At 55.4% G+C, this 21,811-nt stretch overlaps 8 protein-coding genes across 8 annotated transcripts; 5 read left to right on the forward strand and 3 right to left on the reverse strand.

Annotated features, from left to right (window-relative positions):
- Positions 1-2,207: 2,207 nt before the first annotated feature.
- On the reverse strand, positions 2,208-6,328 carry F5144DRAFT_216731 (uncharacterized protein). The gene is made up of 3 exons (XM_066783106.1): positions 5,926-6,328; positions 5,474-5,859; positions 2,208-5,422 (listed from the first exon to the last, which is right to left on the reverse strand). The coding sequence occupies exons 1-3, from the start codon at positions 5,980-5,982 to the stop codon at positions 2,494-2,496; spliced, it is 3,372 nt and encodes a 1,123-aa protein (XP_066642545.1). The 5' UTR covers positions 5,983-6,328; the 3' UTR covers positions 2,208-2,493.
- A 326-nt stretch (positions 6,329-6,654) lies between these two features.
- On the reverse strand, positions 6,655-6,891 carry F5144DRAFT_570984 (uncharacterized protein). Its single transcript, XM_066788806.1, has one exon. The coding sequence runs from the start codon at positions 6,876-6,878 to the stop codon at positions 6,675-6,677; it is 204 nt and encodes a 67-aa protein (XP_066642546.1). The 5' UTR covers positions 6,879-6,891; the 3' UTR covers positions 6,655-6,674.
- Positions 6,892-7,366: 475 nt separating this feature from the next.
- On the forward strand, positions 7,367-8,707 carry F5144DRAFT_648034 (mitochondrial carrier domain-containing protein; the record flags this gene model as incomplete). Its single annotated transcript, XM_066792943.1, has 5 exons — positions 7,367-7,398; positions 7,517-7,535; positions 7,588-7,611; positions 7,649-7,778; positions 7,847-8,707. The coding sequence occupies 5 exons, from the start codon at positions 7,367-7,369 to the stop codon at positions 8,599-8,601; spliced, it is 960 nt and encodes a 319-aa protein (XP_066642547.1). The 3' UTR covers positions 8,602-8,707.
- An 875-nt stretch (positions 8,708-9,582) lies between these two features.
- On the forward strand, positions 9,583-10,316 carry F5144DRAFT_488480 (uncharacterized protein; the record flags this gene model as incomplete). The annotated part of the gene is made up of 2 exons (XM_066785665.1): positions 9,583-10,052; positions 10,103-10,316. The coding sequence occupies 2 exons, from the start codon at positions 9,583-9,585 to the stop codon at positions 10,314-10,316; spliced, it is 684 nt and encodes a 227-aa protein (XP_066642548.1).
- Positions 10,317-11,199: 883 nt separating this feature from the next.
- Positions 11,200-12,413, forward strand: F5144DRAFT_490305 (eukaryotic translation initiation factor 3 subunit H; the record flags this gene model as incomplete). The annotated part of the gene is made up of 3 exons (XM_066785789.1): positions 11,200-11,280; positions 11,334-11,779; positions 11,852-12,413. 3 exons carry the CDS (start codon positions 11,200-11,202, stop codon positions 12,411-12,413), a joined length of 1,089 nt encoding a protein of 362 aa, XP_066642549.1.
- Positions 12,414-13,188: 775 nt separating this feature from the next.
- On the forward strand, positions 13,189-15,436 carry F5144DRAFT_216865 (adenosylhomocysteinase). Its single transcript, XM_066783108.1, has 2 exons — positions 13,189-14,389; positions 14,487-15,436. Exons 1-2 carry the CDS (start codon positions 13,489-13,491, stop codon positions 14,966-14,968), a joined length of 1,383 nt encoding a protein of 460 aa, XP_066642550.1. The 5' UTR covers positions 13,189-13,488; the 3' UTR covers positions 14,969-15,436.
- A 468-nt stretch (positions 15,437-15,904) lies between these two features.
- On the forward strand, positions 15,905-17,303 carry F5144DRAFT_489268 (D-isomer specific 2-hydroxyacid dehydrogenase; the record flags this gene model as incomplete). The annotated part of the gene is made up of 5 exons (XM_066785717.1): positions 15,905-15,960; positions 16,205-16,269; positions 16,303-16,829; positions 16,901-17,163; positions 17,222-17,303. 5 exons carry the CDS (start codon positions 15,905-15,907, stop codon positions 17,301-17,303), a joined length of 993 nt encoding a protein of 330 aa, XP_066642551.1.
- Positions 17,304-17,890: 587 nt separating this feature from the next.
- F5144DRAFT_490546 (uncharacterized protein) lies at positions 17,891-20,772 on the reverse strand (the record flags this gene model as incomplete). The annotated part of the gene is made up of 4 exons (XM_066785801.1): positions 17,891-18,801; positions 18,886-19,297; positions 19,720-19,776; positions 19,864-20,772. The coding sequence occupies 4 exons, from the start codon at positions 20,770-20,772 to the stop codon at positions 17,891-17,893; spliced, it is 2,289 nt and encodes a 762-aa protein (XP_066642552.1).
- Between the last annotated feature and the right edge of the window lie 1,039 nt (positions 20,773-21,811).

The raw sequence follows: 21,811 nt of genomic DNA on the forward strand, positions 1-21,811 counted from the left end.
ACGTTGTACAAGCAGTGACGCCGACCGAGATCACGGAAGCGATAGGAAGAGCAAGCCCCTGGAAGGCGCCAGGCGAGGATTTGCTCCCGATGGGCCTTCTGAAGGCGTGCGGAGCACCGTTAGCTGAAGTGCTGGCCCTTCTGGCGACAAGGTGTCTGGAGCTAGGATGGTTCCCGAACCGTTTCAAGAGGGCGAAGACTGTAGTACTACCGAAACCAGGAAAGGCTCCGCCGGTGTATCAGACCCCGGGGGGATACAGGCCCATTGCTCTGCTGCCAACCCTAGGGAAGGTAATAGAGTCAGTGGTCGCCAGGAAGGTCACTCAAACTGCAGAAGTCAACGGCCTCTTACCAGATGAACAAATGGGGAACAGAGCACACCGCTCCACAGAGCTGGCTGTCCGGCTAGTAGTAGCCCAGGTCCAGGAGGCGTGGAGACAGAAGGGTGCGGCGTCCCTATTGCAACTGGACATCTCAGGAGCCTTTGACACGGTCAACCACACCCGACTGCTAGCAACTTTGCGAGAAATGGGCTACCCGAGGTGGCTGGTCCTCTGGACGAGAGACTGGTTGACGGGTCGAGAGGCCACCCTTCTTTTCGACGGCAAGACGGCGGCACCGACGGCAATTCGGGCAGGGGTCCCCCAAGGCTCACCCCTTTCCCCTGTTCTCTTCATTCTCTACATTTCCTCATTATACAAGCAGCTACAAGACGAGCACCCACACTTGGCTATAACGGGGTTTGCGGACGACACCAACCTCCTGGTATTTGGTCGAAACCCCGAGGCCAATGTCCGGCAACTGGAGGCGGCGTGGGAAACATGCATGCGATGGGCGGACAGTCGGGGGATGAAGTTCGCCCCGGAAAAGAGCGAACTGATCCATTTCAACAAGGGACGACGGCAGTGGACAAACCAGCTGGAACTCACTAACCCAGGGGGAGGCACCAGCCCCGTCAGACCGAAGGAGTCTGCCAGGTTCCTGGGAGTCTGGCTGGACCGGAAGCTCAACTGGAAAGCCCACCTTGCGGCGGTGGAGAAGAAGCTGAGGACCCAGAGCTATGCCCTGTCAAGGCTAGCGGCATCGACGTGGGGACTGGGTCTAGCCAAAGCGCGAGAAGTGTACACAAAGTGCATCCGGTCAGCGCTGGCCTATGGCGCATCGTCGTTCCACATTCCCACGGATGTGGGAGGCGAACCGGTGAAGAAAGGCATCACCAAGGCCCTCGGGAAGGCCCAGAACAAGAGCCTGAGGATTGTGGCGGGAGCCTTTAAGTCTACCCCCATCCGTAACCTCGAGACAGAGACGTGGGTACCACCGTTGGACTTATACCTAAACAAACGGCTTGCAGATTTCGAAAACCGACTCCAACAACCCGATCTGGACGACGGCCAAGGCGGCAAAAAGACGGCGGGGAGCGTTATCCTTACCGCCTGCCGCAAGATACAGCAGAGACTCAGCTCGAGGAGGGGCAACAGGGGCCGACCGCGAACCTTGAGGCCTCAAGGGCCCACGGCGGTAGAGAGAGCCGCGGGCACGATCATGCGCTGGACGGGGGGAACCATAGACACGGACAAGGCAGTAGAAGAGGCCTGGAGAGCGAGGTGGTTAAAGGAACGGGACGGCAGAGCAATCACCAGGCCGGCGGACGACTTTGACCATCAGCGGGAGACGCTATTCCGGAACGAAACCCTAAGGAGGCATGACGGTCTCAGCAAGGCGAAAAGCTCACTGCTCATTCAAATCCGGACGGGAGCAATAGGCTTACGGGACTACTTGTTTACACGGGAAGTCCCGGAGGTTCTGACGCCTGCCTGCGAGTGTGGCGAGGGACGAGAGACTGCCGAACACCTGGTAGTGTGGTGTTTGGCCCCACCGTTGACTCGAAGATGGGAGAGAACTGGAATTCGGACACGACGGGACTTTTACTCAGTTCTACACGGTATCAATCCCACGACTGTACGGCTTGCGAGGAGGATCCTCGACTGGCTGATGGACTCGGGGAGGCTGCCGATGTACAGCTTGGCCAGGAGGCTCGAGCTGGAAACGGCGGCCTGAAGCGCCCCCGTTCGGAAGCCAGGAGGCCTCCTCTCTTTGTATACGTAGACTCACCAGAACGCATCGTTCCTTGATTGTTGGTAGGGGTTTTTCACCCGGCCCGGGAGGGCACGGTTTTCCTGTACACTAAATAGCAGAGGGTCCGGCACGCCCTAGGGCATAGCGGAGTATGAATAATAATATAACAACTAGGTGCTACTCGAGAAACTGACTAAAAGGTCTAGTAAATAACGTGAAATCGAACCATGTCCTCTTGGATTCTTCCAGATGCCCAGTAATTACAGACTGGATTGAAACTTGGCTTCGATTGAACACCTGCCTACCTCATGCTAGAATTCCTACCCATCTACCTCAACAAATAAGAAGTCTTCCCTACCTACCTTATGTACACCTTGCCACCTTACTACTAGTGACTGGGTATTACACTACTAGACTCTCAAAAGAAATTACCCAATTCCGGCTCTCTCAGCGCAGAAATTGGGAGAGCCGCCAGTCCGAGTTTGATGCCATTGTTGGCCTCCGATAATGGTTCTTCCATCTCTCTTTCATTCCTTTCATGTCCTCCTATTCCCGATAGATGCCTCAAAGTCGGTCTCCATATAGATTGTCTCGGGCCCGAGCTCATATTTGGGCTGTCCTTACTGTGCGATCTGGGCCGCCGGAGACCTCCAAATGTTGTCCGATCACCAGCTCCACTCCTCGCCATCAAGGAAAGCCGCCGTTTAGGTTGCTTCTGCTTCGGCTGTATGTCCTTCTTGTGGCCTGTCGGTTGTAGTTTCGGTTCCTGAGGTGCATGCTCCGATCCAGGGCTCGTCGCATCAGAACTTGACAGCGTTTCGCTACTCCCATAACCTGAAGAGTATCCGGAATCCTGCAACTCGTCCCACGCGGTAAACCCCCCTGGATGATCGGGAAGGGATTTGATAACGGTCTGCAGATCGTAGTGGAGGGTAGAATCGGCATTCCATATTTCCAGGTCTGCTGACAGCGCTTCGAGTTCCAGTTTGATTTCATGGAGCTTGTCCGCATCCAACCCACCCCTAGTTGCTAAAGATGCCAGGACGTCTGCGAGTTTTGAGAGAGCCGCGGTTTCTTCTTGTGAGAGAGCTGCCGTGGTAGGCTTGGGATTTGCCCGCCTCCGCGCGAATCCATGTCCCAGCATATTGCGGCCGCGATGAGAAGTAGGCCCGGCTTTCTTCGACGGATGGTTGGGTTGCGTGGTAATAGTCTTCTCATTTGCTCCCTTAATGACTGAAGTGGCCCGGGGTATTTTATAGTGGTTCTTTGTAGGCCATGAGAGACTTTTTGCCGTTTCGGGAAAGCTGTCCAGCGTAGGTGAATCCAAGCGCAACACCTCATCCGTATCGCAGATGGGATGGGTGCCCTGTTTCTGAGGGATCAACAAATAGCCGCGGAGGACATCGAGAGAGTCATCTTGGTCAAAGGCTTGCTTCTCCCTGGTGGCAGAAGACGGCGTGCCCATAAGCTCTGCTGGGCGTGGTGATTTGGAAGGCTTTGCGACGTGGTGTGTCGCAGGTTGCTCAGGGACCTTGGATATCACTGGGAATACCTGCTCGACTTCAGAATCGTGGGCTTGGATGGTGTCGGTACACGGGTCATCGCTACAAACGGCGACACCTGCTTCATTATCCGCAGCATTCTCTAATGCAGGATGACCTTCGCAAGCTGGCTCTGGGATGGGTTCATCTTCGAGGATTGTCGCCGGATGCCCGACTGGCAATCGGAAAGTCGGGCACCACTCGGACGAGTCAGAAATGATAGGGCGGCTTATCGGCAACCCCCGGAATGTCTTGGGGCCCTCCCACCGAGGGCGAACAGCAGGTTTTATGTCGTTAGCAGCCCTCTTTCGAAGCACGGTTCTGACTGGCTTTGTGGAAAGCACGTTGGTTCCTTTCAACCACCGTCGGATTGGAGACGGGGTGGAAGAAGCTGCATAGTCGGTCTCCGCGCTCCACCTACACCACGCTCGGTGCAGACCACGCCCCGTTTCAAACATCCTCGTAGCTCTCCCTCGGAACCCACTCGTGATCGTCGTGTCTCGTGGGTTATCTGATTCCGTTGATGCGGCCTTGTCTTCCGTCCCGGCAGTTGGATTGGGAGTAAGAACAACGACCTCCTTGTTTGTGTCCATCTCAAACTTCTCCCACTGACGGCGACGGGCTCTTAGGGGCGACAAGTCGCCACCATTAACGGTGAAGGTTTTGCGTACAGTTGTCAGTCGCTGTACAGAGGCCCGCATAGAATGCTGCGTGTTTATCCAGAGTTTCGGAATGTCGAGCGGGCCATCGCAGGGACTGTAATCACATGGATCTGGCACGTCGTCTCCAAGCACATCCTCCAAAAGGTCGTACTGGCTGGAGAGAAACTCACGAGGATCCGAACAGTGGTTATAGAGAAAGTTCTCAGGTAGCTGGCGGCGGTAAATTTCGGCGGCGATGTAGTCTCCCTCCATATGGAAGATGGTGGCCAGTAAGCCGGTCGTTTCTGCGCAGCCCTCGACATCTCGACGATCCAACTGCTTGATCTTTGCCCATTTCCCCTGAGCGTGGAAGGCCCTTTTGCACATCTTCAACGCGTCATCGAACGAGTAAGTCGATAGATAAGCGAGGGCCAGAGCATGGAGCATGGCCCAGACCACCGGGCCCAGGCACAAGAATGACTCTTTGCTGTTTGCTAAAATGAAAACGATAGGCTCGGCCTTCTTCCAGTCTTCCCCAAATAAGTAGCACAGGGCTAACTGAGTTTGGAGCCGCGGCAGGTTCTCCTTGCCGGAGCTTGCTTTCTCTTTTCGCTGGATCGCCTCGGTGAGGAACCCAATCGCCTTCTCGAACTCCCGGCGGCGAATGCTGTCCCTGGCAAGGTCTTCAAGGCCGTCTAGGAAATGTTGCTCAAATTCCGCCTCGTCGTCTGCGTCATCCTCGACCACAGGCCATCGGGGGCCCGATGTTGAAACTCGGAGGGATTGGGAGCTAGTTACGACCGACACCGAGTCTGCTGGAGCCGAGACTATTGTGGAGGGTGTTTGGTGGCCTGAAGCATGCCTACCCGCAGTTCTGATAAAAGTTTCTACGCGTTCCCGGCGGTGGGCAGGAAAGTCACCCAGCAAACTTCCGCTATGGTCGCGGATGGTGCTTGCGGTAGAGCTGGCGGCGGAGTGGAAGTGCCTGGCTGCTTCGGCGAGGTTTCGCAGGTTACGGGCGACGCGCGAGTCTGAAGAGAGACTGTGGTTGAACCCCTGACGTGGTTGGCGGGATGCTAGAAGCGCCTCATCAATGGACACCTTGAGCCGATCGAGCTCAAACAGAATCATATCCTGCGAAGCATTGTTTCGGAGCGAGAGCGACCTAGTGTTACATCAGTCCAGTTCAACTTTACAGCAGCAGGGTATCTCTTACACGGTGACGGTGTGGAGCAGGGTCTGTAGAGCCCAGTTGGACTTGTGAATCCTGTCTCTGAATATACCGATGTCCGAGCCATAGGCGCTCAGATCTACGACAGCGCGAAGTCTCCATCCGAAGGTTCTGGTGCTGGTGCTGCACTTGATCTTATCCACCAAAACAGCCAATTCGTTGAGCGTTATTTGGCAATCCACGAGGCACAGCTCACTCTGATGCCATAAGTCCTCGTTCACATGGGTTGTGTCGAGGGGGTGACAACCTTTTAATGTACGCTCAACCGCTCCCAAAAAAGCCGTTAGACTGGCTAATTCGTTACAGAGTTCTGTAATGCGCGAATCTGCCGTCTTAAGAGAATGGACGAAGCGTTGAAGCGACGTCGCGACCTGCAAATTGTTGTGTTAGATGGCCCGAGTTGGCAGCAGGCGTCAACATTGAATACATGTACTTACAGTGCCGGCGACTTGAATCAACGTCACCGTCGATGCTGTGATTGAAAGAGGGTCCATTGAGGCGGGCTTGCGTTATTATCACCTGAAGCGTAAGGTATCAACCTGGCGCTGGAAGGACTCGTCGACGCCAGGAGCAGGCTTCCCCCGACATAAACAGAAGATGGAGGCCTTGAAACCTCCGCACGCTGTGGCTGCGCATTGCTCCAAATCGCTGTGTGTAGCAAATCCACCTGTATGGTTCGCTTCTGATGCCTTGCACAATGCCTTGGGGCGGCCTCTACAGATGGATGCATGCACCTCGATGGCACCGCTGTAATCCTGCCGAATCAACGTCGAGAATCCAAAATCGGTGTGTCGAAGACGGACTTGCGCACAGCCACACCACCAAGACCCCGACAGTAGAGCTTCGGTGAGTAAGCCTACCGGTATTGCACCGAGGTGATACATATAATAATACTGGCACCACATCAGCTGAAAGGGGGTTTTCTAGCGCAGCAGACTGGACGGAATGTGACGAACCTACTTCAGGATCCTATCCTGTTAGGGTTCAGCTTCGTTGAAGGTAATCTCTCGTGGATGCTTAGGTTCGGTGCAGCCAAAGGGTGCACAACAATAGACTTGTCTCAACAGTAGGCTTGCGAGCTTGTAGCGAACTGTAGTTGTGATTGCTAACTGGAGAACTCCCAGAGCTCTCCAGAACGAGTGACTATATACTATCTACTTCAGGATGCTCAGAGTGCTCAGGGTGCTCACGACTCCCTTGATGAGCAGAATGAGCACTTGCTCATTCCCTTGGCAGGGTCCTTTGCGGGCAATGGGTCGGACGTCCCATTGGTCGTCCTTCTCCTTAGTGATTGGCTCGGGGCACCGCCAGCGTACCCCGCCGGCTGGCTGCATGCGGCCATAATCGTGACACGGAACCATGCTACGCTAAGTGCGTCGAGATGATACATATAATAATACTGCCACCGCATTAGCTGAAAGGGGTTTTTCTAGTGTAGACAGTAGCAGACCGAACGGAACCATGCTACGCTATGTGCGTCGACATGGAGGTGATACATACAAGTAACACCAGAACCGCATGAGCTGAAATGTATTTTTCTAGTGTGGCAGACTGAACGGAAAATTACCTCCGCGCCATGGGATATGTTTTATCTCGCAGTTGATAAACCGTATTTATCACTTGCCCTCAGTGTAAAGGACTACCTTGGTTTATTAACTTAGGTAATAAGATCGATCTAAACCCAGCAAAAAAGGTACTATTATTATGTCATGAGTCGGCAAACGACGGAAAGCTCGTTCGGTCGAAATGTGCAAATGAAAGTAAATCAAGACCGCAATGGAATTCGCGACCTCTAATCGGCCGGTACCTCTTAATGAGTTTTTCTTTTTTCTCTTTAATTGGGTTCATGTTTCCAACATAAACTCAAGCCTCACTGCAATGACGTCACGGCGAATGGCGAGAATCTGCTGGTTCTCTATTAACACTTACCCGGCAATAACTCTATATTCTACATGTACCCTGCAACACCTCAGCCGTTGGCCAGCCGGCGACTGAACATAATCGAAGGACATGAGAGACAACGCGCAGCATGAAATACTGGCGGTGGGTAGTCGAATATTACATCGATTGCGCTTTCACTGACCACTATCTGCTTCTAGGCTGGTGCCGTGGCGGCCTTTACGGTAAGACCTGCTTGTGTACCCATTGGACGCAATCAAGACCCGGTATCAGAGCCAGGGCTACCTTGGTCTCAAGAATAATCTATCGTCCTCAAAGGAAACACCATACACGGCTCTGAGGGGATTGTACCAAGGGATTGGAAGTGTCGTGCTCGCAACCCTCCCTGCTGGTGAGGCATACCCCGAGTGTGTCTTGGCTGTCACTGTCGTCGACTAAGTTATCGTTTCCAACCTCTAGCCGCCGTCTTCTTTGCCAGTTACGAATCGACTAAGCCTCTTCTCAGGCATGCATTACCCAACGCAGTTCCGGGTCCCGTCATCCACGCCTTCGCATCGGCCGGCACTGAGATGGCCTCATGCCTTGTTCTTACGCCGGCCGAGGTGATCAAACAGAATGCCCAAGTACTGCAACGATCGGGATCGTCTTCTCTCGGCCAATCATCCTCCTTACAGGCCCTTCACATGCTACGTCGCAACGGGGCTGGCGTGACACGGACGCTGTGGAGAGGATACACCACGCTGGTTGCTCGAAATTTGCCGTATACGGCGATTCAGTTTCCCACGTTCGAATACCTTCGGGCTTGGATATGGACGCAACGGCGGCAGGGTCACCATTCTGAGATGGCTTCATGGACCATCCCAGAAACAACAACGGACGGCGGAATGAGTGCGGCAGCACACAGTAGCTTCCGTTCTCTCCTCGTCGAGACAGGGCTGGTAACGGGGAGTGCCGCGGCGATTTCTGGGTCTTTCGCATCAGCTATAACGACACCGGCGGATGTCGTTAAAACGAGGGTGATGCTCGGAAACAGAAATGGCTCACAGGGACCGAGCGGCGTGGTGGAAATTGTGAGGGCTGTCCTCCGTGAGAGCGGAATCCCAGGCTTGTCCCGAGGCGGCTCGTTGCGTGCGGCATGGGCGGCGCTCGGAAGTGGGCTTTATCTGGGCTCGTACGAGGTAACGAAAGTTTGGCTGAAGCATCGGTCGCCATAGGTAATCGCTTGGCTTTGTTGAGCTTGCAACCTCCACGGTGGCCGGGTGGGTCAACACAACGGGAGTGGGAATCGGGGGGTTGGAGGGCGATGTACCCGAGCAAGCTGGTAAGCCTGTTGCTTCTCGCCAAAATGCAGGATTGAACGACGCTTGACTGAAAGTTTTCACAAATATTGAATGGAATTCCCATCTTGTTCTTGTGTCGCCAACACTTACATAATTGACCTCTGGGCATTGCTCTTCCGGCGTCCAATGATGGTGAAATGGCAAGGTGTGCGGCCGAGATCGCCGAGATCGCCACCCCGGATCCGTAGGAACATCGATTTCCCCGGGTTTACACAGTATAGTATGCTTCCGGTCGGGTAATGTATCCACGTTTCCATCCATCTGGAAGTCGTGCCTCGAGCTCCGGAGGATTGCCCCACCAGCCGAGACGGAGATGCAGGCATCCCGCGGTCGGCGGTGAGTATCCACCAAAGGAGGCAACTGACAGTAGTTTCACCAACTTGGATTGTGCTTACAATCTGACTCGGAGCAGTCAGCCGAACAGCCATGTTCCCTTGTTGGCCTTTCAAATTTTGCGGTAAATCTGTGTTGGGACGGGGATGATTTCGATGACACCACCCCTGTAACCGATGGCGCGATCCGCGTGGTTTCAGCAACATGCCCAGAGGCCATTTCCTCGCAGCGGTCGGCGGGTCCTTCCAGGGGAAACTCGGGGAGCATGGTTGAGATTCGTGATTTACTCGCGTCATGTCACCAGCGGGTGACTGCTCATCGCTTTTGAAAGCCTTAAGAGCGTGCCTTGCCCCTTCCACTTGCCGTACCCAAATCTTCCAATTTGTCCTGAGCAACAAGTCTGGTCGCCACTGAAAAAAAGAAGCCAGTCGGTGTTGGACCAAAGCTGACAAGATCACAATTGCTCTTTCCTTGCCCGCCCACACTTTATTGACCATCCCTTCGAGACCGCCGCCATCCACCATGACAGTCCAGCAAGGGCCGGTACTTGTGGCTGAGATGCAAGCCCAGTCGTTTCGGGACTTGGAGACAAAGAAGAGCTCGGTCGTGGTATCCGAAATCAAGGCCAAGGTTTCCGTACCAAACCACAGTCAGGACAGATACCTTGTCGTCTCGCCATACCATGAGCAGGAACACCTCCTGGACCTCGAAACCCTCGACATCGAGAACCAACTTCTCGCCATTTCCTTGACCAAGATGGAAAGCCTACGCCAGGACTATGCCACGGCGCCATACGTTCAGACATTCAATTGGGAGGAGATCATCGAGATGCTCCGGACGCTAGCCGGGAGGCTCAACCACAACTGGAAGAAAACTTCCTTCTTCGTGGTTGCTTTCCGTTCTCGCATACCGCCGACAACGGTGTATGCTGAGCTCGGTACGCTTGACAAGGCGGCACATGCCGAGGCCACCGCAAGCGGCGGCTTTTTGAAGTAGGTCTGATCAGGCCTTTGGCCGGAGACTCTGCTAACACTTGTGGCAGGTATTGGTTTGGGACTCCCGACGCCGAGGGCCGCAACTTGGCGACCTGCATCTGGAGATCTCAGGATGACGCAAGGAAAGGAGGAATTGGCCCGGCGCATCGTAAGGCGGCTGGCGCTGCTCGGTCCTTGTATTCTTTCTGGAAAATAGACCGCCTCAAGCTGACCGTCGAGGATGGTGTCAAGGACTGGGCGATCACGGCCTGGGATGAGTGAGAGCGTTGGCGGGGAAGAAGAAAGATATAGAGAGATCCGTTCACCTGGCCCTTTTCGGGCGGGGAGGTTTGTTTTGTTTTGGCCCTTAGGCAGCAGCGGCGATATCCATAGAAGGCATAGGGTTAAATGAAGACGGCGTTCAGGACTGAGGCCATCCAAGAGCTGAATGAGGGGTTGTCGCGTCGGCCATCTGCTAAATGTTCGTTCTAACGAGAAGCCCAGTACACGAAGTGGACGAGGAAGAGGGACTGAATGAGAACCAGAGATACGCGGTGGCGTCCGGGTGGTTGTCAATTTAAGGCGCGTGCCTCACTGCCCCGGCGGCGTGGGGGAAACGTGGGATGTTGCTGTGGTGGTGTCGAATCATCAGCCCGTGCTCGAATTTCGTGACCGTTAGCTAGTACCTATTCGAACAAGCACCGCAGAATTGTATCTTGCGAGAAATTACGAGAGCCGGGAGCATGGATTGAACAGGAACCTGTATTCATCGTGAATGTCGAATATCAATCTGCATGAGGCCTTCTGTTGAGTCCAAGATACTATGTACAGTCGCAGATAGGGTGCTGGGTGCGTCTTCCGACAAGTAGGTACGAAGTACATACAAGTTAGTTGTTCCTGCGGGCTGTTCCAGCGGGTGGTTCCAGCGGGTTGGACCGGCGGCACCCGCGGCTGCGCCACGCCACTAGCCACATCTCGTTTTTGTTTGGCAAGCCACTTTTTTTTGCGCTCGGTGCCCACAAACGAACGAGATTTCCGAAACCCCCAAAAGTCGACAGCAGCCTCAACAACCGGACAACGATCCTCGCCAGAGCTCGCTTTCGAAACCCCATCCTCCGAGATATTGCGCAATCGCCTTTCGAAATCATGGCTGACGCGCAAAAGGATGTGCCGTGCAAGTCGGCGCAGGTCGAGTCGCTTGTATGTACCCAGCCAAATTTCAGACAAGGACCAAGTGCCCCGCCATGTGCTTGGGCGCATTGCTAACAGTGGTGCTAGGTGGTGATGAAGATTGTGAAGCACTGCTCCGCGAGCTTCCCGACAACCGCCACGGGGTCCATTGTGGGCATGGATAACAATGGAGTTATCGAAATCACAAATGCCTTCCCGTTCCCCACCATCGACGTCTCCGGCACCGACGGCCACCAGTCGGACGCATCTAGCCTCGCCGCCGCCGCTCCCCGCGCGAAAGCCAACATCGCCTACCAGAACGAGATGATTAGGCACCTTAAGGAGGTTAATGTGGATGCGAACAACGTCGGCTGGTATACGAGTGCGACCATGGGGAACTTCATCAACCTTAGCTTCATCGAGAACCAACACCACTACCAGCGCGACAATGACAAGACGGTTGCGCTCGTCCACGATGTCAGCAGGAGTTCCCAGGGCGCCCTGAGCCTACGCGCTTTTAGGTTGTCGCCGGAGTTCATGGCTGCTTTTAAGGAGGGGAAGTTTACAACGGAAAGGTCAGAGCACTCTTGGACCACAGCCCCTGTGTCTTTTGATCATTGTCACTGACTCGAATCGGACTCGATTAGCCTCCAGAAGTCGAAACTGACATTCAGGGATATTCTCGTCGAGGTCCCTGTGGTTGTCCACAACTCCCATCTCCTCACCTCATTCCTGCACCAAATCCCCGCCCCACCCAAGTCGGCCGAGATCCCGCTTCCGGCTTCGCTCGAAGACATCCGTCGCGATCCCGCTCAACTGCCCGCGCACCCGTCCTTCGACACTCTGGATCTTTCGATCGATCCTTTCCTCGAGAAGACCTGCGACTTGTTGCTCGACAGCATCGAATCTCACTACTCCGATCTCAACAACCACCAGTACTACCAGCGACAGCTTACCCGTGAGCAATTCAAGATCACACAATGGCAAACAAAGCGCAAGGCAGAGAATGCTGCGCGCTTAGCAGCAAAGCAACAGCCCCTTCCTGAGGATGAGTGGCAGAGACTCTTCAAGCTCCCGCAGGAGCCTAGCCGGCTTGAGGGCATGCTCAACGCTCGGCAAGTTGAGCAGTACAGCAAGCAAGTGGATGGTTTCACCGCGAGCATTACCACCAAGATGTTCGCCGTGAGGGGGAACTTGCTGCCCGAGTGACCGGGGTTTTCTATCAAGTGGGCGGCGGAGATGCGGCGGTTGGGCGCGACGGCTGGGGTATCTCGAGTGCATTAGGTCTGGCGTTCCGGGTTATGGGCTTGTTTGTTAGCTTACACTCGTTTCCGGGCTAGCCATGATGCCTATCCTCGGACTATATGCGTTATTTGGCCTGAGGAGGTCGGTTCGCTTAAACGAGACAGCGGCATAGACAATGAAACCTGCGCTCCTAGGTTTTCCAAGGGGCGCAATGAGTGATTTCTATTTACCAGCAACCATGCAACGAAGCGGTACTGTTGCTGTGGATCTTGCCAATCCTGGGGGCGATTGCCTAAATCTTCATCCCCGGACAGACCGGAGTACAGAGTACAGGTACTCGGAATCGGGATCCAAGGGGGGGGATGCCGTGGCTGCCGAAACTAGGCTCCCGGCTGCGTTTTTGCATTTAACACCCCGATTGGAAGCTGAGAGAAAGTGAGCGGCGGGGTCATACCCAAAAAGGGTTAATTGAGGGGGGTCGGGCCTGCACCTCTTCACCGATATGTCTGGCTGCGGGCACCGGGCCTTCGCCGTTTTTCGGCGGTGCTCTTGTTCACTCCGCCGCCTGTCTCACCTGGACTTTCCCTCACTACCTATTCTAACTAGTTTCTAACAAGGTAGGCTCTGAAATATTGATCTCTTACCCGGAGAGGAAATAAAACAAGACCGGCTGTCCCCGCAAGTAATTATTGGTCGCTGTTCCTGAACGCTCAATTCGCACCTTGACGGCCATTTGACACCGCTTCTTGCATACCTGCCCGAGGTGCCCCTCCTTTCCATTGTCCTGCGTCGCCTACAAAGGAACTGCCGCTCTGCTTCGGCCACGGAAACTAAACCGGACCCATTTTTACCTTGCAGCCCCCCCCTCACCCCGCCAACTCTACCCCTCTTTAAAGATCGGCTCAGGGCCCCGCCCACATTTTCGAATAATTTCCTACCCCTCCACTCCTCTCTCGCCCGACTTGAAATTGTTCCTCTCTTTTACTCCGACATTCTCACAACCAGCAGATACCCCCAAACCGTCTTTTTCACCGCCAGAATGTCTGCTCCTGCCCACAAGTTCAAGGTCGCTGACCTGTCCCTCGCCGCCTTCGGGCGCAAGGAGATTGAGTTGGCCGAGAATGAGATGCCTGGTCTCATGTCGATTCGCAGCAAGTATGCCGCTGACCAGCCGCTCAAGGGTGCCCGCATTGCTGGCTGCCTGCACATGACCATTCAGACTGCTGTCTTGATCGAGACTCTCGTTTCCCTCGGTGCTGAGGTCACATGGTCCTCGTGCAACATCTTCAGCACTCAGGACCACGCTGCCGCCGCCATTGCCGCGGCTGGCGTTCCCGTCTTTGCCTGGAAGGGCGAGACTGAGGAGGAGTACAACTGGTGCTTGGAGCAGCAGCTCGTTGCTTTCAAGGATGACAAGAAGCTCAACTTGATCCTCGACGACGGCGGTGATCTGACCCAGCTGGTGCACGCCAAGTACCCCGAGATGCTGAAGGACTGCTACGGCGTGTCCGAGGAGACGACCACCGGTGTCCACCACCTGTACCGCATGCTCAAGAACGGCAAGCTGCTGGTTCCTGCCATCAACGTCAACGACTCCGTCACCAAGTCCAAGTTCGACAACCTTTACGGCTGCCGTGAGTCGCTGGTTGACGGCATCAAGCGCGCCACCGACGTTATGGTTGCTGGCAAGATCGCCGTTGTTGCTGGCTTCGGTGATGTCGGCAAGGGCTGTGCTGTGGCTCTCCGCGACATGGGCGCCCGTGTGCTCGTCACTGAGGTTGACCCCATCAACGCGCTCCAGGCCGCCATGGCTGGTTACGAGGTGACCACCATGGAGAAGGCTAGCAAGGTTGGCCAGATCTTTGTCACCACCACTGGCTGCCGTGATATCCTGGTTGGCAAGCACTTCGAGGCTATGCCCAACGACGCCATTGTTTGCAGTATGTTTTCCCCCCGTTACCTTAGGCCTAACAAGGCCCCCCCTCCCCCCTTCCCCCATTTTTATCTTAACAGACGCTGACTCTGACAACCTGGTAGACATTGGCCACTTCGACGTTGAGATCGATGTCGCTTGGCTCAAGGCCAACGCCCAATCCGTTCAGAACATCAAGCCCCAGGTCGACCGCTTCCTCATGAAGAGCGGTCGCCACATCATCCTGCTGGCTGAGGGTCGTCTTGTCAACCTTGGCTGCGCCACTGGCCACAGCTCCTTCGTTATGTCGTGCAGCTTTACCAACCAGGTGCTGGCTCAGATCATGCTTTTCAAGAGCAACGACGAGGCGTTCGCCAAGAAGTACGTCGAGTTTGGCAAGAGCGGCAAGCTTGAGACCAAGGTCTACGTCCTGCCCAAGATCCTCGATGAGGAGGTTGCTCGTCTCCACTTGGCTCACGTCAACGTTGAGCTCACTACCCTGACCAACGTTCAGGCTGAGTACCTCGGCCTGGATGTTGAGGGTCCTTACAAGACCGACCAGTACGTTTTACACCCCCTACTACTCTTAAGCCGCCTCGTACCGTGATTGTAGCTAACCCACTGTAGCTACCGCTACTAATTTCACAAGCGGTGTCTGCTCGCGCGCCTAGAGAGCGCTGCGTGATGCGGACTTTTTCCTTTACCATAGATCTTCAACAATTTGCATCCTGGACACGTCTCATTGGGCATGTTTAGGACGGGTTTCGGGGCATTGTTTTTCAACAGGCATGACTTGCATGGTACATTGGGTTTAGGCAGGGTGTAAAAGGCAAAGGGGGTCTGGTACACATTTTCAACAAAAGTACGGCGTTGGCTTTGGCTCATGATATCCCACCTACACCCACCGGACGGCGTTTAACAGAGAACTTGTCGCGTTGGTGCGCCGGAGCACTTCTCTAGATTCGGGCGAACAGAGAAGATCAAGTGGCCCCGTCAACCGGGGCTCAATAGAATATATAGCGACAATGGTCGCTCACCCACGCTGCGAATCTTCTTTTGAACTTGTGCTCTCGTGTGTTGGGGCCCAGGGTCCAGCAGATATATCCCAAGTTGTCCGGAGCGTCAAAGCCGGGACTTTATAGGCAGAACCACAGCGGCGGGACCGGACTCGCCTGCCGACACCGCTGATTAGTCCTCGTCGGCAATACCTTAGTTATCTCTCTCGCCAACCACTTCGCCGGGTGCCGGCCGGGTCGAACCGGCCGTAGTGAAAGGCAGAGCCAATCGGGGCTGTCGGTCGGCCCACCCGGGCATCGCGACGTGGAGGAGTCGTAGTGCGTCAACCGGTGGTGATACCGGCCGATGCGGGGGGCCTATCCAGTGTGTGCCATGATCCATCCTCAACCCGCTCCACACAACAGTGTTGTTGTCTTCAACAACACACGACGTTTATACACAAGGTTATGACGCCCAAGCCATTGGGTACTTCTAATTGATCTGAAAGAAAAGAAGGCTTAAAAGCATCTGAAAACCACCCCTCAGCATGTCTGCCGACGAAGGAAGCCGGCCTAAAGTCCTGCGGCTGGGTGTCATTGTACAGTGAGTAGGTTCTTATCCAAGCCCACGTGTTGGAAGATATATTACGCTTCCCAGACACAATCTTGCGTAATACTAAGAGGGTTGCCCGGGTCAATTAAAAAAATTGACGGCAAAGGGTAAATGGGAGCTGGTGGGAGGAAGAAGTCATATTTTCAACCGTCACCTCCCCCCCATGTGCCTCGCACTTCTCATTTTGTCAGAATTTCAGATTTCTTGAACATAACTAACCAACGCCATGAATCAGCGCGCATTCAGCTTGGGCCTCCGTCGAGGAGATTGCCGACGTCCTCACACCCAAGTCAACCAACCGTGCCGACTTCCTGGAAGAGGCAGCATCGGGAGCCTTCGACGGCTGCGTTGCGGCCTACCGCACCTTTGACAGCTTCGAAGTGACAGGAAAGATTGACGGCGAGCTCCTCGACGCGCTCCCTGACTCGCTCCGCTTCATCTGCCATAACGGCGCCGGCTACGACCAAGTGGACGTCCACGCCTGCACCGCCCACAACATCCGCGTGTCCAACACGCCGACGGCCGTCGACGATGCGACGGCCGATATCGGCATCTTCTTACTCCTGGGCGCGCTCCGGAACCTGGCCGTGGGCATGGCGGCCATTCGGGCGGGGGAGTGGCGGGGGTCGACCCTCCCGGCGCTGGGGCACGATCCCCAGGGCAAGGTCCTCGGGGTTCTGGGGATGGGCGGCATCGGCCGTAACATGGCGGCGAAAGCGCGGGCGTTTGGCATGAAGATTCGCTATTACAACCGCACGAGGCTGGAATCCGACATTGAGGCGGAACTCGAGGCGGAATATGTCGGCTTCGACGAGCTGCTGGCGGAGAGTGATGTCCTGAGTTTGAACCTGCCCCTGAATGTGGGTAGCCCTAAACTCCCCGACCCTACCTCCCCCCTTCCCTCGTCTCGAGACCGCTGACGCGATGACAGGCAAATACCCGGCATATCATATCTCAAAAAGAGTTTGCCAAGATGAAAAAGGGCATCGTGATCGTCAACACGGCACGCGGGGCCGTGATAGACGAGGCGGCGCTTGTGGAGGCACTGGACTCGGGGCAAGTCAGCTCGGCAGGCCTCGATGTTTATGAGCAGGAGCCCTCTGTTCATCCTGGCCTGCTCTCGAACCCCCGTGTCCTCCTCGTTCCGCACATGGGCACCTGGACGGTCGAAACGGAGACCAAGATGGAGGAGTGGTAAGTCCCACTTGTTTGCCCGTGCACATGGGGTCGGGTATCTGACATAGTTTTCTAGGGCTATCAGCAATGTTCGAATGGCTATCGAGGAGGGGCGGCTTCGAAGTATGGTCCCGGAGCAACGAGATATGCGAGGATAGAGGGGAGCAGCCGTCCCACTGATAGGAGAGGCAAGATGTCAATGGCATACCCTTCAATGCGAACCGGCCGCTCTTGGCTACGAACTTCCATTATGCTATGTCGTAAATGCTGTCGGTTCTTGATCGTAGCCACGGACCATAGCCTTTGCCCAGCGGGCTATTTGGCCTGAGGCGTCGTGGTGATTGGCAGGATGAGGACACCTGAACCAGCCGGTTACAAGCCGCGTTGGGGCCGAGAGGCAGTTGGAAGCCAAAAACCCTTGATCAAGAACAGCGTTGCGAGTCACTTTCGGTAGAGGACGAGGGGCATTCTCGGCCATTTCCAGGGCCGTCTCTTCCCCTCCCATTGACCAACACAGCACCGAGCCAGAGACCTCGGCGCGACCTCTCTATATAAGTGTACGAGTGGCTCGAAGCCTAGCCATGTCGGTGCAAGCAACGCAAAATATGCTGTCGAATATCTAACCCGATGCGAGATGTTCCCAAGCTGCAGATGCAAATAAATCCAGCTTGCTCTATAATAAAAACGGGCCAACCAGCTCCGCTATAACGCCTTGTTCAAAAGTACATTCGGTGAACCACCGCCCTTATTTCCTGTTATTTTTCCTATTCACATTGGCGCCTGGTCGGACGAACGCGGAGTAAGCAAGCTGGGCGAATCGGCGGACCACGTTGGTTGTTCCGCCAGTCACGTTGGATTCGTCTCGAATGAACCTTGTCGCGACAGCGAGCTTACTCCGGGAATCCGATTCTTCCAGGTGCGAGGGCACGTTTTGTTCGCTGTAGGAGGCGTCCCAGTGCGCCGTGTACTCTCTAAGTACCGCGATGCTGTAGAGAACATCGCGGTTTTCCCGACCATCCAATAGATCCCTCATCACGCCCAAGGAATGCTCTCTGCTCGACACACCCGCGGGCAAAACAGATGCATTTTCCTGTAGGAGATATTGGGCAAGATGATACCAGAACTCTAACTCGTTTCTTCGCAATGGGTGGACGTTGCTAGTAGGGGGCGGCGAGAGAGGGTTGACTGCGAGTGTTTCGCCCGACAGGAGTGCCTCGAAAACCTGCAGACGACCGCGCACCTCCCCGAGTTCGTCTTCGGCGGGAGCTGATTCCGGGTGTTGCTGGCGTGGGGGGCATGGGATTGAGAGAGGAAGGCATGCGAGCGCCCAGACAACGGATGATTCGAGATAACCAGAAGAGATCATGTCCTCAGAATTGGTACTTTCGATTTTGGATATTGTCTGGATAAACGAAGTGAAGAGGGAAACAAGGGACTGGTTGTTGTGGAGAATGGCTGCCGCAGGATTGGCTGTTGTCGCTCGGGGTTTCGCGAAGTCGTACCATCGCGACTCAAAGAAGAGGGAGAGGCCCGGCGAGTAGATCTCGTTATACAGCTTCGTAATCTCGTCGAGCATCTCGGGGGACGGTGGTGCGGTCGACGCCTGGGGCGGCGTGTCGCCAAGAGCGAGAAGCTCATCGACCTTCATCTTCTTTGCTGGATAAATTGTATGAGTGGACATGATCTCTCGCGATGGAGGTTGAGAGAGAGCTGACAGAATGGAGGAGGAGGGGGTGCCACCTCGCAAATCGTTCGAATCACCAATTCCTTGGCCCGTGCCTGTAGCCGTGCTGTTCTGGTGGTATCGGGGTGCCCGTGTACCGGCAATGTCGGACCCTTGCAGTGCCGGATCGATAGCAGTTGAGTAGTCGTAACTGGGCTCGGTCTTGATGATTTGCGGGGCCGTGGATGGGATGGGCTCAGGGACAATATTTGAAGGAAGAGGAGGGGGGTACGACGTTTGGTACGGATGCGGCCCGGAGGACGGAACGGCAGGTGCGGGCACGGAGGCCGGAGGGGGTGCTGGGGGTTGGGTGCTCGGCGCTGGTTGGATTGCTGCGGGGCCTTGTTGCGGTTTGAAAATGGGATCGTAACCAAGGCATTCGCGTTTCGACTTTTTGCAGTTGTTGCAAGTTGGATGCGCTTCGTCGCACTAAGACAACATAAGTGCGTTAGAGCTTGTGGAGTCAACAATGAAAAGGTGCTTGTCGAGTTTTGCCGAACCGGCAGCTGGGTGTGTGGCGGCAGCAGTGGAATGGGTAGGTCGCAAAAAAGTGGGTGGGGAGAAGCTCAGGTAGCTCCTTCGTCCCGATGCCCTTCTCAAACCCAAGCTGCAGTTAGGTAATCTGGCCATCGAAGCGACCACAAGCGAGTGCCTGGGGTGAAACCGACCAAACGGCTGGTTTGCTCCCCCAACCACAAGCTGCAGTCGCCTAGCACATGGTCCTTATTTGGTTGACGGGACCAACAAATTTATCTGGATGCCGTGTGGGTCGGGGTTTTGGCGAGGACGACGCGAACGGAGTAGGATCGAAAAAAGGAGAGCAAGAGGGGATAAGCAAAAACAAAACACACCTTTATCCTCCGTTTGCGACAGGTTAGACACCCAGTTTTTGTCCGCCGCTTGATCTCCTGTCGGCCAGAATCCAGGCCTATGGTCAGCAATTCGAGAGTCCTTGGGTTGGATTATTCGGAAAGTTGGTGCCACTGTGTTGGTACCTTTTTATGTCTTCCCCCGCTCAAAGCAATGCGCGGATCATGGGCCATGCCAGGGGCAAGCGCAAAACGCATTGCATTGGGATCAGGGAGCCCGTACATGTGGGATGGGTGGACGCCGTAGTAACCCATATGCGCGGAAGCGGGTGCCGGCATTGCTGGGCCCGCCATGTGCGCTCCCATCGGGATCCCGTGTTGCGGTTGTGCTTGCGGCTGCCGGTGGTCCAGCGTTCGCATGCTCGGGAGAGTAGTCGGGTTCGGCCGGTAAGGGTCGGACGGGATTGATTGTGATGAGTACATGTAGTGCGAAACAGGTGACATGCCAGCTTGAGGATAGGTTGGCGGGCTCGCATATGTTACCGGTTGCCGGGCGGGCCCGGGCCCCGGCTGTGTGTTGGACATGTCCGGAGGGGCCGCTGGTCCTGTCGCGCCGCCGTTGTGTTGCGTGTCGTTTAGGGGGCTGTGGGCGGCTGGAGCAGGGACTATGGATCTTGCAACCGACGCGTGATTGTCTGTGTTGGCGTCAACCGGCAAGATACCATCCGCCTTGGATTTCTCGTCGGTAATGCTAGGGCTGCGTCTGCCCCGACTGCCGTTGGAATGAGCAACGCTACTGGCGCTGTTGCTGGTCGCGTCGCTGTACTGCGGCGCTCCAGGCGGATGTGTGCCCGATGGGGCCTGCTGTGGCTGGTAATGGGGGTTCTGTTGTTGATACTGGTGTTGATGATAGTGTGGATGTTGTTCCTGTAGTTGCTGCTTGTGCTGTCGCAAGTGCGGTTGCTGGTTCTGATCGCGAGGATGCTTCTGCTCAACAAGCGCGTCAAGGTTTGTGGGCTGCACACGCGGCTGAGCAGGAGCCGAGTCTCGAGACGACTGCGGTCGCAACGGGGCAGCTTCGGGGGGTTGAGCCATGATTGGGAATTTAATTAGATTTTTTTTATGGAGCCACGATTCCACGACCCTAAAAAAAAGGCGACAAGGGGAGAGACGCGACCCGGGGCCGCCTTTCCTGTGGACTGACCTGCCTGGTGTTGGTGTGGCTGCTTCCCTCAAATTCATCAACGATGTGCAGTGTGCACAAGTCCAAAAAGGTACGGATACATGGGTCAGGTACTTCGATTGGCGAGGGTGCAGGCGCGGTGTCTCTTCCCGGTAACTTCCTCGCAGGCCCGCAGCCACTTCGACCACCCCCCTGTTCTCATCACCACTGTTGGCCGGGGCTTTTTAAGGAGGCCCCGGCCCGCAGGCACGCATGCACGATCCTAGCCTCCCTGGATTCCCCGACATGAACAGCTTCCATACCAAGAGCTAAAGGAACCTAGAAGAAGCCGAGGAGAATGCGGATATCAACTGGGCTGTCGTTTTGCATGTACGCGGGCATTTGCGCGCCCGAGCTTGCACCTAACTAACGGCTCTCTTTCAAAAATTTGACCCTTGACACGGCCCGGAACGGGCGCTCGAAGGGCGGTCTCATGGGTGGTCTGGTCTGATTTCAGCCCCCCATGCCAGGAGGGAGGACGGAAAGTGAAGTGGGCCTGGATCTTCGGAGGGGCGGCAGAGGCATGATGGAAGATGAGGAGGGAGTGAGTTCTTCATGGGGGGCCAAGGGGGCCAACGTTCACTGGACGTTTACTAGTGACGTGTGAACGGAGCTGCCCTAGTCTTTTCAACAGTCGGGCCCAGCCGTGCCTGTTTAGGGTTGAAGAGTGGATGAATGGCGAATCGACAATTGACGAGATGCCCAAGAAGGTCGGCTATCTCCTTTGCTCCCCTTCGTTTCCCCTCGCTGGAGCCGACACGGGCACAAGCGAGCGAGGGAAAAAGTGGAAGCTGAAGTGGGTCATCTGGCGGATCGCTGGAGAAGCCAGCCGAGACCAGGGGATGGATTCACAGGCACAGCCGATGGCCCGTGCCTTACTTGAGAGAGAACCCACACAATTTTACAACAAAC

The sequence above is a fragment of the Chaetomium tenue genome (genome assembly GCF_020726465.1).
Source record: "Chaetomium tenue strain MPI-SDFR-AT-0079 chromosome Unknown F5144scaffold_4, whole genome shotgun sequence".
Taxonomy (NCBI): Eukaryota; Fungi; Ascomycota; class Sordariomycetes; order Sordariales; family Chaetomiaceae; genus Chaetomium; species Chaetomium tenue.